Genomic DNA, 14,452 nt, shown 5'->3' on the forward strand with positions numbered 1-14,452 from the left:
TATGGGTGACTAGCATGTCAGCAAATGAACAGGACAGCAATCTGGCCTGCGGAGCTTTGGAAGAGTCTCACCTCCAAGCAGTTGCAGTTTTTAAAACTGGCACCAAGTCTCAGGGGTGTAGCATTTCACCACCCTGAAAGCTAACCCAGATATCTCCAGAAAGCACCATGTATAAAGAGCCATGGGGGAACTCAAGGGTTAAGGCCCACGGAGCCAGCAAGTTGCCCCATTTCCCTGCTGTTCCCCAGTGGCAGTTCCACTCTATTTGAGTGTTTCATAGAAAGTACATGGAATAATAGAGTTGTAAAAAATCATATTTGGTCTTGTCAAAGAACATACATTCAGATAAAACTCAACTCTCAATTGTTGGTCAAGGGTCCTTCCTCCGTTTCTCACATTTTTAAAGAGCATATAGATGTAGGTAGGCCAAGGAAATTAAAAGATATTCTAATGAAAAGAGGTAAAATTTCTGAAAACTATGGATTCATAGTGATGGACGATTTATATTTCCCTATTTTTTTCTCTACAATTTTCTTCTCATCAGTCCTGAAAGATACAAGATGATATCTATCTCCGAGAAACTGATAATTATCATATTTAAGATCCCTAAAATTTCTGTGTAAAACATGCAGAATGGTGATAGTAGCTTTGTATTACTATTTTCTAGTACATTGCTATTACCTAGCTGAAAGATTATTTAAACCACACTTTGACATAACCTATCTCAATTTCTGCAAAACAATCTATGTAGTGGGCAGAGTTCATATCATTATTTTATCTTATAGACACACACACACATACACACACACACACACACACAACACACACACACACACACACACACACACACACACACTCCAGAAGCTTCATTGAGGGATAACAGGAATCAGTTAGATGCTAGGACCTTGGCAGGGGACACAGCAACATGGGTGCTTTACTGTTCAGTTAAGAAATGCAGCTGGGCCAGATGGTGCATGCCTGTAATCCAAGTGACCCGGGAGGCTGACCCGGGCAACTTAGTGAGACCCTGCCTCAATTAAAATATAAAGAACTGAGGGTATGGCTCAGTCATAGAGCATCCCTGGGCTCAATCCCCCATATGGGGGGGGGGCGGGAAAGGAGCTACAATTTGATTAAACTTTTCATTGTTTGGAAAAAGATCATGTCTCCTTCTCTGAAGCAGAACAATAGGTTCCCCCAGTTGTGCCTCAATAACGAGGAATGAATTTGTTAAAGTACGTCCAGTTTTTCAGGATTTGGAATTTCCAATAGGTAGAGTGAAAGGAGAGAGAGAGAGAGAGAGAGAGAGAGAGAGAGAGAACCCTTATTATACTATGTCCCAAGGGCCCAATTTGTGGGAATTCTTTTTCTCTTTTAAATAACTTGGCAATGGCAAAACTTTGACCCCTACTTGGGCAGGATTCCACTGGATTCCCTGGTAAGGGCTGTGGGGCCAGGGAAAAGGAGCTGCCTATGTCCCTGGCATGTGCTTTAAGGATGACAATTAATATTTAACGGGCACATCTGTGCCTAGCACATGTCCTTATAGGTATTACTTCATCTTCATTCAGTCTGCACAAGAATCCCCAAGATAGGAATCCCATCTTCCTGGGTTCACATTTGCAGAGCTGACTTGGGGAGGTCGGTCTGGTTATGATGGAGAGGCGAGAGGGCAGCCAGCTTGGGATGGTGGTCCTCAGCTGCTGCAGGTCCAGGTGGCCCTCAGTTTCTTAGTTAGTCCTCACATTCCCTCAGGGCAGATATCAGGAAGCCCATTCTACAGATGAAGAAACTGAGATGTGCAGCCCGTAAGCAGCAGGGATCAGACCTGAGAGCTAGGTTGTCAGGTTCTGATCTCCTCTCCCTGAAGCTCCATGGGGTTCCCCTCTGAGGTGCTGAGCTATGTCTGCAAGTCAGGTCAGGCAAGAGCGAAAGATGTTGCTCCTTAGTTCTCAAAAAGGAGTGAATTAGAAATACCATAAAACCACTCAAAGGTAAGAGAAAATAAGATGCCAGGAACAAATCCAAAAAGGGCCATAAATTTATACAGTACTTAAGAACTGACTGACTTCAAATGTTTACTTTTTATCTCAAATGACCAGAAGATGACTTATAAGCCATGGTGAACAAAAACAAAAGCAAAAATCAGGCAAGCACATAAAATATCCAATGTTTGCCAGTTCAGTATAGGAAAGTACGCAGAAAGATTTCAATAACAGCAAGAGCTTTAGTCAATACTTGCTTTAATGGAACCTGAGTGTACGTAAGTCATGGAAGCACCAAATTAATGCATTGCCATTAACTGGCTTTATAGGGGTCTAGGGAGTTGCAGATTAATTCCACTGTGTTGCTTTAAAAAAGGCAAACAGAAAAGAATGATGCTTCGGGTACTGAAGTCCTTTCCCTTCTTTTTTTCCCTCTCCCCCCACCCCTTCTATCTTGGCTTTCACCTTTGGAAGTAAATCTGGAATATTTGCTATAGACTGGAGTGAACATTCCCGGTGATGCCGCATAGCTGATGTGTAGAACTTGATGAAAATCATACTATGAAAAAGGCATTTCCTGTCCCACTAGATGTGTGTTGCCGTATGTCTGACAAGCCAGCTTAGCACACACGAGCAGGTGACACCTGATGAGTCCCTTCCCTGATGCAACATTTCAAACTTTCACAGCCAAAAGCAAACCTCCTGAAAGAATGGTTTTTGTTTGTTTGGTACTATTTATTTGAACCCAGGGGCACTTAACCACTGGGTTACACTCCAGCCCTTTTTGAGACAGGGTCTCACTAAGTTGCTTTTGGGCCTCTCTAAGCTGCTGGGACTGGCTTTAAACTTGAAATCCTCCTGCCCTCAGCCTCCCAAGTCACTGGGATTATAGGTGTGCACCACTGAGTCCCGCCAAAGAATTGGTTTTATAGGAAACACCTAGAAAGAATAGGGAAACTAAAAAATTGCAAATTAGCTCAGATGAACTTAAACACAGATAAGGATGTAGGTTCACCTTATTTAAGTAAAGCTTCTGGAGTGTCTGTGTGTGTGTGTGTGTGTGCGTGCGTGCATAGACAGTAGTGGTAGAGCTCTAAAGAGACCCAGTGGATCAACTCCTTACTAAGGTCTTTCATAGCTACCTGGCTTATAAGAAAAAATACAAGCCTTGGGGAAAACTTTAAAATATTTTCAGAATGAAAAATGCAAAGTGTCTAGGGGATGAACCAAATTCAAAAATCCATCCAAAAGCAGAGAAGCAGACACATATGCTATGAAGCTGTGACTGCCAATCACAATCCATCAGCAATCTGTGGGTCCACCCACCTCTACACAGTAAAGGAGCCTGCTCACCCCTGGAGGGATGGGACCCAGAGGTCACAGGCAGCAGACACAGCTGCTGTGCATGAAAGGAAGGGGCTGCAGCATGTGCACTGCTTTAGGAACCCAAAGGGTGGCTAACCGTGTTTCTATGCCTGCACAGCTTAGCCGTGTGTGGCTGGAGGTCTCAGGCACTGGCCTAGCACAGTTGCCCCTCCGTGTGGCATCTGTGGATTCAACCAATTTGGATTGAAAATATTTGGGGGGCGGGGAATCACATCTGTATTGAACATGTGCAAACTTTTTTCCTTCTCATTATTCCCTAAGCAATACAGCATCACATCTATTTATACAGTACTGACATTGTTAAGGTGCTATAATAATCTGGATATGAATGGAGCAGACCAGGAGAGTGTAAGAAGGTTCTTACACTTACACTCTAGTATGTGTTCTATGCACATAGTAGGCCATTTATATAAGGAACTCCAGCATCCTCGGATTTCGACATCTGGATGGGTTCTGGAATCCAACCTGAGGTCACCAGGGGAGGACCTCCCTAAGAACCCTGCCTTTGCATGCAGCAGTGAGGAAGGAAGGCGTCTCCAGCAGGATCATGTGCATATGGAAAAGGACCCACATGTTTGATTTCAAGTACCTCCTTTTGATGCTACTCAGACATGATTTTTCCCCTGAATTCTTCACAAAGTGCCACATCTGGGGGCAAGTCTATTTTACCCATTAGGGACTTAGGAATAGTACCCAGAGAGTTTCAAGGGCCCATATATACACAAGAAAAGAAATTTTACTGGGTCTAATACAAAACAAAAAATAAAACAAAAAAAAATTAAGATTTATAAATGTTTAGTTAAATGTTAAAAAAATACAACATTGTAGCAACTTTACGCATTTTTAAATCTAGGATTCATAGATCTTTTTTTGTTTAGAGTTTTCTCGTTTCCAAAAGGATTCTAAGACTAAACATAAACAACAGCTGGCCTCTTCTGAACACTTCTGGTGTGCCAGATAGGGCTGTAGGCAGCCCACAGAGGCTGTGGCCTTGAGCTTCTCAGCCCCAAGACATTATGGCCACCGTCACTGTTGTACAGAGGCTCAGCTGGACCAGATCTCACCCAGGAGCTGGCCCCCCAGAGTCAGCAAGTGAGAACTCGGGAATCTCAACCCCTGGTCATAATCCCTTGTTGGTGGAGAAATCAGGGCCACAGGAAATTAAATGAATGACTCTTGGCCAGAAAATTTCTAAAACAAATCACAAAGCCCTTTCAAAAATGTACAGCAAAAAGTGATACCTGAGGTACGGCGTGGGTGTGTTGGGGTTTGCCTGATGTGACGCAGGTTGTCATTGCCCAGGGAAGAGGGCTTTAGAGGCTGTGCCCTGAAAGGGGCCCAGTTTGTGGGAATCCATGACTATTTTGTTGACAATATTTTGTTACCCCTTTGAGAACTAATTTAGAGATTATCTCGTCCCATTGCCTGGTTTGACCAAAGAGGAAAAAGAGGACTAAAGTACTTAAGATAATTGCCCAAGTTCACACCCACAGGTCTGGTGGCGCCATGTGAAAACCCAGGTCCCCGGGGTTCAGCATCCAGAAATATTTTTAAGCATTTTAAGATTAAGGAACGGAAGCCTAAATGTAGACAGGATTTTTTTTTCTTTTTCTTTTAACACATCATAATAAATTCTAACAAGGACTGCAATATGTTAGTTTAGATCTCAACTTCCTTAGTCTGCCATTCAAAGTAGTGATATAGTTTTACCATGATCGGGTGGCAAGAATGGAAAGTGGTATCACAGGAATGGTGAACCATTTCATTCACGTTTCATTTCACATCTTCTTTCTTCTCTCTCTGCCTGCATTCTATAATGCAGTCTATACTGAGGGGGCACCTAGAGCATTTCTTTGGGTTCTTCCTGGGACCTGGAAGGAATTGTTTTTCTTCCTTTTCATAACAATACAAATGTCACCTAAAATAATCTTGGTGGCTTCTGTATAAGATGAGTGGTCCCCAAACTCCTGGGGGCAGAAACAGATTCCCTTCAGGGTCTTCTCACGGACCCATTTGCCCCTGGGGTCCTTTCAGACCTCCACAGGAATCAAACTCTTTTTTGGTCCAATTTGATACCACCAAAAGAATGAACAGGAAAAGATCCTAAAATTCGTGGGAAACACTTAGGCATGACTATTATTAGTGTCTTGAAAACTGCCTTTGCTGAGCCTTCAGGTAGTTGGGGAGCTAGCACAGTAGAAACTGAAGTACCAGGGCGAGGTCCCCCGAAACCTTTCAGAGTGGGTGGAGGGAGGGGAGCGGGCCCAGCTGGTTCCTCCTCAGGGACCCTCTGTCCTTCTCCTACTTCATATTTGGGAGACAGGGAATGAAGAAGTATCTCCTTTTCCTTGTGGATCAAGATCTCATCTAGAAAGAACTGATGTCCAAATCTGAGGGAAGAAGGAGTGAGCACACCCCCGTTCACACCCAGGAGACTCCCGGTGACCGGTACGGGTGTGAATCCTGAGATGGCAGGATGAACCCGCCGGACACTTCGATAACCAGCTGGAAGCAGAGAGTGGACGGGCGTGCACACGCGTGCCTTCCACCAAGCCCTGCGCTAAAGGGAGAAGGCAGCCCTGCTGGTCACATGCCTCGCCTTCTTCTTTCCAGGGTGCCCACCGCAGGGTCCATGCTATGTGCTGCTCTGGGTTACGTCCCCACTAATGGGCGTCCCCAAGCAGAGCTAGGTGACATGCAGCATCAACAACCAGCGCATGTGACCACGGTGGCAGCGTCTCTGTGTTAGGGGCTCCTCTGGGGTGCATGTCACTCCGGCCCCACCTGAAGAAGACACCAATTCCTTCCTCACAAAGTAACAACTGCAAAGTGGCAGGGTTCTATATCCGTGAAGAAAACCGTATGCGATCCATACCTGTATTGGCAGGTCTAATAAAAAACACAGGAATTACCACACAGTGAAGCTCAAGAAACAATCCGCACAGTCCTTCAGGACGATCAAGGGCATCTGTGGATCCCAGAGTCTGCACTTCTCAGTTTCGTTTCTGGCTTATTTAGTTGGACCTCGGCAAGGTCCTCAATTTCTTTCTGTTTTAATTTCCTTATCTATTCTTCCAAAGATTACACACATCGATATGCATGATATGCATGGAGTACTCTGAACAGTGTTGGGCAAATAATTAACACTGTCTAATATTAGCTGTTATTGCAACTGATTTTATTTTTAAGAGAAAATAATATTTGGAAGAAGTACTGTATGTTACCCAGTCACGAGAACAATCCATAAACACAGTCGCCCCACAGTTTTCTGCCTGTCTCTAGTGTTTTACGTCCATCGCCACTTCACAACACACTCGTCATCTCTAAAGATCCTACTTCACGGGCAGGTAGATGCAGTACAACACAGATAATAGGTTTGCCATTTCCTTTTCAAGTCAGAGATTATGTGCACGACATCATCTCAGTAAAGTACTTAAAAATGTCACTGGACAGCGTGGGGCAAAGCCCTTGGGTAGACCTATTTTAATGAAAACTCTCTATAACAAAAGATTAATCAGCAAGATGGACACTCTGGAAAGTTCTCCAAAGTTTTAAGGAATGGCTCCGCCTTGCTATCTGTTCGCGTGACTCTCAAGAGCTCCCACAGAGCGCAGTCACTGTGAAGGTCTCCTTTACCCCAGGGTGTAGGTAGCCCCAGAAATGGCCAGTGCTTGCTTCAGTGACCTCTTGAGAGTTTCAATAATGTTTCTCAGTGTTCCCGATGTAACAGATATCTGACCAGACAGGTGACGGCTGCGGCTGCCCAGACCACACCAGGGTGGCCCCCTGCGGACCCCTCAGCACCCCAACCATTCGCTCTCCTTAACCTCCCCCCCAGCAGAATATCTCCTCCATCTCAGGGAACCACACCATGCGTTCAGATTATTTGTGAAATACCTGCAGAGAATGTCCTCTGGCATCCCATCATGAACACAGAGTCACTAACTGCAGACACGGCAGAGAGAGCTGAAGCTTTTCCACTGGATCCCAGAAATAGGAAGACTACAGAAAATTACTCTTCTAGATCCTTTTCCTGAAAAACCCTTTTGCTGTATCTTTTGTGCTTAACCTATCTGTCTATACATTAATGAGCCGCGGAGAGTCCCACCCACCCACGGGAAACTCCTCTGCTTATAAGAATCCGTTAGCTGATGGTACTTTTTCTCCATAATAAATTCAGTTTTTTCAATAATTACTAATTTCTATATTGCTCTGAGATGTGGGGGAAAAAAAATCCCATGGAATGCGTTGAAAACATGTTTTGGACTTATTCAGTGGCAGACCAGTTACTGTAAAAAAAACAAGTCACCACGTGAAATGGAAACCACTTCCAATTTTCTTTGGAATACACCTTGTACTATAGCGTCACCACCGAAAACCACGCAAGAGGGGAGGGACGCATCTAGTCACCCAGCAGTGTGCCCAACAGATGCTTGTCTTTACTCAGTTACCTGGATGGCAGGTGAGCGAGGGGAGCCTTCCCTGGGGACTTTTGCACAAACCCTGCCAACTGAAGGCTCTGAGGCTACCTTTCTAGACAACCTCAGGGCCGGGACCAATTGAAAACTCATATTAGCCACTTGCTCAGTTCAAGAGTGAGGATGCCAGGATCAGGGGCATTCCTAAGAGATGATATGTGAACCAGAGGCAGTGGCACATGCCTGTATCCCAGCGGCCCGGGAGGCTGAAGCAAGAGGATTGTGAGTTCAAAGCCAGCTCAGCAAAGGCTAGGTGCTAAGCAACTCAGTGAGACCCTGTCTCTAAATAAAATACAAAAAAAGGGCTGGGGATGTGGCTCAGTGGTTGGGGTGCTCCGAATTCAATCCCTAGTACCACCATCCCCCCTGCAAAAAAAAAAAAAAGAGAGAGAGAGAAAGATGATGTCTGAGACTGTCCTGGGGATGGGGAATGAACCGGAGGACTGACGGCTGAGAGTCCAGGGTTAGTGTCAGGGCTCCTGTTCTAATTCTGATTCATCACCATTTCTTTTAGGCTGAGGCTGATCACAGCATTTCTCTGGGGCTGCATGCCCTTAGCTTTGAGTGTTTATCTTGTGGCTCCCTAACATCCCTTCTAGCTCCCAGAGTCTGTGATTTCGAGAAACAAGAGAACTTTGCAACACTATTCAACCTGGTGCATGATGCCAAGGCTGTTCTGCCAGAATGGCACAGAATTCACACTCATCATCCTGGAGGAGATGGGGTGGTCTAAGTATCCAGAGACCTGACACCAACTCAGGCCCCAAGGCTCACGCAGGGTCCTCCCTGCCCATGACATTCAAAGCCACTGTGAGTGGAACTCCATCCAAGAAGCAGCCCCCTCCCTGAATCAAGATGTTCAACCAGGAAGCACAAGAGGCTCATGAGAACCAGCAGACAGCCAGCCGGCTCTGGCTCCACAGGGCACAGAGAAAAGTCAGTGTCTCCCAAGTTGCCCTGGGAGTCTGTTTGCATTTGGCTTTTTTAATAGAACTCTCATGTGAAATTTGAGCCTGTCTACCTGGGGCTAAAACACCTCTTTATATCATGCTTATCCTTATTTCCACCCATTTATTTTTTCCCTAGACCCCAAATTACATTTGGCAGGAAAGACTGTGCACAAATTGGTGCCTCTCAGGAGCAGATCTCTTCTGCCTGTTCAAAGGGCCCTTCTCCTTCACTGTCCTTAAGTTATAAAACAGCAGGAGCTGTGTAAACTGTAAAGGAGGCGGCCCGTTACAATACGGAGATGTATTTTTCCCTTCTGACTGCCAATTCTTAAAAGTCGGAGCAGCCACTCTCTGTTTGCTGAAGTTGAACGACTTCATCAGGTCTTTGCAGGAAATGTAACAGGAAATGCTGGCAGTGGGGTAAAACCAGCCTTTTTCCGCATGAGAGAGTAACAGGTGTAGAGGGCACATCAGGGGTTCCCCGGCATCGGCGGGTCCACAGCCCCTGAATGGCCTTCCTGAGTCTGCTCACCACAGTTTCCTCCAGCCCCACACCTTGCCCGCTGCGGGCCTGCTTCCTCTGTGGTCCTCTGTGGACAGCCTGGCCCTTTGGTGTTGTCACATGTAATGCAGGGTCCCTATTTGTCTTCAGCTAGCCACTCCTACTCTGGAAGCCCGGGACGTGCCACAGTGGTTCCTGGGTTGTGTGAGAACTATATGGTCCCCCAACTTTGGTCTGCTGTTTACATACACAGTGGAATCAGGGGTGTTGTCAGCCCTAGGGTTCCCCGAGTCTGGGCAAGGCCAGGCAGACTCTATGGGCTTCAAGAGAAAGGCAAGAGACCCTCCAGGGAAAACAGAGGTCAGAAGTGGAGGGGAGGGGACCTGTGATGGAGCCGGGGGCCGTCCCTGGGGGCTGGGCTCTCTGCAGGCTCCACCACTTAGGGCAGGGGAATGGTCTAACGGGGCGTGGGGTGTAGCCAGGACTGCAGGGAAGGCCACCATGCTGCGGTGGTCCCCCCAGGGGGCTCTGAAGGGCTAGAGCAGAGAAGCCCCTCGGGGGTCCCTCGTATTTCCCAAGCCCTTTCTCTGCACCAGGCACATCATTTCATGTGCTCTGACAAAGGCATGCTCACTCTCCTCCCCATTTTGCAGATCAGTAAGCAGGTTCAGAGAGGCTCTGAGACCTGGCTAAGGCAGAAGCACTTCACCCAGGAGCCCAGACTCTCAACCATTCTGCCCACCCCCGGCCTCCAGCATCACAGCTGGGGACAGGAGGCAGTCCCATTTCTCAATATCCCCAACTCTGAGAAGAGGGTATCAATGTCACGCCAGGGACCTGGTATGGCTTGGGACGTGCAGGGGCTGAGCCAGGGCTCCAGTTGGCCCACAGACACAGACCCATGGCCTAGTCTTAGGTCCTGGGGCAGGGTGTGGCTCAGGAAGAGAGTGTTACTCTGTGTTTACTCAAAGATAGTCATTAAGTCACTGTGAAGAAATCTTTTCTGCAGACTAAACAACCCCACTCCTTTTTTAAAAGCTTTCCTCACAGGAGCTATTTTTTGGTACTCCTCTACCCTCCTATTCTCTATTTTAAACAATCCTGTAGTGGGATTTTCATCTATGCCAGAAAAAAAGAAGAGGCTCATTTTCAGAGTTTTCATCTCTGCCTTTAACAAATTAATGAAAACAGACATGGATGGTGGTCAGCCCCTCTGGTCCACTTTGACCCTCAGGTCTTTTTTTTTTTTTTTTGTCTACCCTGTACCTGACCAATCTTCTATTCATTGTTTGTTTCTGATAATACTGAACTTCACTTACTTTTGAGGAACTTGTCCTTAGTCTCATTCAGCTCTAAAATGGTTCCAACGTGCACTTGAGTCAGCTAAATTTCCTTTTGACCTCTAAAAGCATGATTCAAAAACAGCCCAGTGCCCAGAGACAACATCAGAAGTGAATGTGTTGACAATGAAATTCCTTCTCTCTGCAGGGCCCTGACATCTCCCTGGGTGGGGGGGAGACTGAAGCCACAGACCGTGAGAAACAGTGGGTTCCTGAGTGCACCAAGCCAGAGAGTGTACCGACCCCAAGGGGGCCCACTTACTTCGTGGTTCTCGGGGTCCATCCACTGTGATTTTGATGGCTCTGTGGTAGGTGGCTACTTGCGGTGGGTTTGTGAACACGGTGATGGTCAGAGTGAAGCTCTTCCCTGTTGGGACACAAAACAGAATGAAAGGAATGAGGGGGTGGCCCGAATACGTCTGTGGGGTAACTGATCATTCACTAAATGCTCTCCAGCTCTCAGGGGAGAGGCGGGCGCTTCAGGCCAGGCTAGGGTCCCCCGGTGGGTCTGCTTTGCTGGGTCTGGGAGGCACACCTCTGGCATCGGTCCAGGTTCAGCTACAGGGCTCTCCGTTGCTCCCCAGCCAGCAATACAGGCTCAGGGTGAGGCTCCAGGGATCACAGAGTCGGACTGGCAGCTCTCCGTCCCTGTCCCTCATCTCCACCCATCGCCTGCCCCAATTATTTATAAAATCAGGGCGAAGAGGAACAGAAGGAACTGCATCTTTCCCTCTTTTTGCACATCTCAGGATTAGAAAAGACAGAATTCTAAATCTGAGGATATGCTCAGTTAGAATCACTCTGTCTTTTTAGATATTAATTGCTGGTTGGCTTTAGATATTATTTGTAAATACCCAAAGTTATCAGGGACACTCATGGGATTGTCTAGAATGAAATTCATGGCCAGTAAATGAGCTTAAGGATACGTAACCGACAGACCAGGTGCAGTAAGCACTAGATACACAGGTGGAGAGCCTTGCACACGCACCTTCACTGCCTGTGTTTAAACACAATTCTTCCCGGACAAGTGACGTGGGGGATGGATTCTGGGTGTGAACTCTGCTGGACCTATGGCAAGTCCTCAGGCCTGCACAGCTTTGGGCCTCAGTGTGCTTGCCTGGAAGGTGGGGACACAGAACTTCTACCTTCTAAGGTTCCGGGGAGGACGCAGGAGCTCATGTCAGCCAAACCATGAATACAGAGACCGTTACAGGCGGTCAGAGGTGTGTGTGTGTGTGTTGTGTGTCTTCTCTGTTGCTCAGAGTCTAACATTTGAACCCATATCTAAGTGCAGTTCTTCAATTAGCACAATTTCTCTTAATCGTGCAGCAGAAACAGGACCCAAAATAAATGAAAGGACAACAAGCCATGCCCATCCCCCAAGTCATGCATCATTTTAAAACTCAGCTCATCTTCCTCCCCGACGTTAGGGAGAAGGGGATATTTCCAGTTGTCACGCTTGTTTCCATAGAAGGGAAGGCCACAGAAAACTGCTCCAGGGCCACGGTGAGCCAGGGACCCCTCAGGAGGCGCCCCCACCTAACGATCCCCAAGGACGTGGATCCACCTCCTGACCCCGCACGTGAGGTGGGAGGATGGCGCCTGTTTTGCCTCAAAAGACCCTGTGGACCACGGCAAGGTGGCCAGGAGACGCTGTCCCCCCCCCCGCCCCCAGCTGCTTCTCCTTTGGGAGAGTCCTGTCCAGCTTTAGAGCCTTGCCACCCTCAGACAGATGTGACGGTGACACTCCAGATGGTGTCCTGCCCTGGCATCCAGCAGCTCTGGAGGAACAGAGGGCAGAGGCTCTGGCTGGGCCAGCCAGGAGGCGCAGGACGGGCGGCGGCACGGAGGCCCCTCCCTCGGTCACTGCTGGCTGAGAAGACCCCCTGCTGGGGAAGACGCTTCCTCCAGGCCCCACGGTCAGTCTGTCCTGTCCCTCCTCATCAAGAACCCAGGAAGGTCACGACTATATCATCAAGATGCACTCTCAGAGCCAGCTTCTAGAATCTTCCCCATTGTAGGGCCCAAGGGGTCTCTGTCACCCTGCCACATACCCAGCCACTCAGGAGTTGCTGCTTGAGACCCCCTGCCTTTGGAGACTGCTGGCACTGGCTGCCAGCGCTCCAGGTGGCCTCCCCTGAGGAGGGCAGTGTGCTCTGCGGTGTTTCGAGCAGCTTATAAGCCCTCTCCCCTTCCATTACCCAGGGCCTAGCTCCCCGAGGACGGGGACCACGCACGCTGGGTACCCGGCAGACGCCACTCAAGAGAACTGGGAAAGGGGGATATGGGAGGGGCTGCCGGGGAGAGGGATGGGGCACCAGCAATGGCAGTGACACTTCCCAGTCCTGAGAAGGCCTCGGGTGCTGGAGGGAGAGACGGGGCAGTCGGCTCCCCCACGGGTGAGAGCCAGGAGGCCGGGCACTTGCCCAGCCCAGCCCAGCTCCCCAGATCTCAGCTCCCCGACCTGCTGAGCCAGGAGACTGGGGGGCGCCACGTGACATGCAGATGTCACATTCTCCAATCGCCACCCATAGGCCCCAGACACCGCGACTGCTTCCTCTGTCACCATCGGCTCTGGTACTTCATAGGCTTCCTAAAAACGCCGTGTCCATTCCCCGGGGCTGCCATGATGAGCAGCCACAAACAGGTGGCTTAAAACCACCGGCGCTGGAAAGCCACGGCGTGGGCAGGGTCGCACGTCCCTCCAAGGCGCTGGGGCACCTTCCTGCCTCCTCCTGGCTGCTGGTGGCTGCCAGCGCGCTGCTCGGCAATCCCTGCTCCCCTTCACGTGGCTGTCGCCCATCTCCCTCTCCTGGTCAGGATGGCAGTCATGGACTTGGGCCCTGCCCAGGCCAGCACACCTCACCTGAGCTGGATGGCGCCTGTGAAGTCACTATTTCTAAATGAGACTATTTTGAGATTCCAGGCAGATGTGAATTTTTAGGGACGCTGTTCAACACAGCAGCAACTATCCTAAGGGTTCGTTTTGCCCTCTGCAACAGTCTTGCTCCTACCCTGGTCCTCCCATGGCTGTCCTATCCATGATTTCCTAAATGACATCAAAGAATGTGCTCAGCACATTGGCATTTTTAGGTCTGTGTAGAGCTTACGACTTTTCAACACTCGCCCATACAGCATTTCATTTGGTATTCACAATAACCTCATGAAATAAACAAGATAGACTTTACTACCTTTAATTAACAGATAGCCAAGCTAAGACTCAGAGAAGTTAAGTAATTTTCTCAAATTCACACAGCTCCTACATAGAGCAGAGTCCCCAAGATTTACTCTCACTGTTCTTTGTGTTATTGTTGCCGTTGTCATAAATCTCCATCTGCAAACCAGGACAAGGAATCCAAACTCATGGTACTCTACCTCTGTTCCAAAAATGGAGGATTGTTCCTGTGACTAATGTACATGAACTGTCCTGTGAACCTGGAAGACTGTGAACCTGGATCAGGGTTGAAAAGCAAGTTCTTTGGGGGCTGTATTTGGGCTTCCAGCTGCTGAGCCCTTCTGAGGAGCCCTAACCGAGGAGCAGCCTACAGAGGAGGGAAGTTCAAACAAAGTGGGGGTTTGCCAAATCTCTGCTCGCCATCCTAAGTCTCACATTCTGTGCCCGCCATCCTAAGTGCAGACACAGGGAGTCCGCCCAGCAAGGCGGGGTCCTCTCTGCCAGGTGTCTGGTCCACCCAGCAGGTGACCTGTAGTCCTCGGCACCACGGCCTCTGTCTGCAGTGAGTAGGTACGAGGACATCTGCTCATTATCTGGAAGACAGGGTGACTGTCTTCTCACAGGAGACTGGTGTTT

At 48.4% G+C, this 14,452-nt stretch overlaps 1 protein-coding gene across 4 annotated transcripts in view; it reads right to left on the reverse strand.

Annotated features, from left to right (window-relative positions):
- RUNX1 (RUNX family transcription factor 1) overlaps positions 1–14,452 on the reverse strand; it is a 227,823-nt gene that overhangs the window by 52,462 nt on the left and 160,909 nt on the right. For all 4 annotated transcript variants that reach the window (XM_081300633.1, XM_081300631.1, XM_081300632.1 and 1 more), the window contains one exon: positions 10,904–11,008. In XM_081300633.1, the coding sequence (XP_081156759.1) occupies positions 10,904–11,008 (105 nt within the window). The remainder of the gene's footprint in view (positions 1–10,903; positions 11,009–14,452) is intronic.

This window comes from Spermophilus citellus (assembly GCF_964194105.1).
Source record: "Spermophilus citellus genome assembly, chromosome: 7".
In the NCBI taxonomy this organism is placed as follows: domain Eukaryota; kingdom Metazoa; phylum Chordata; class Mammalia; order Rodentia; family Sciuridae; genus Spermophilus; species Spermophilus citellus.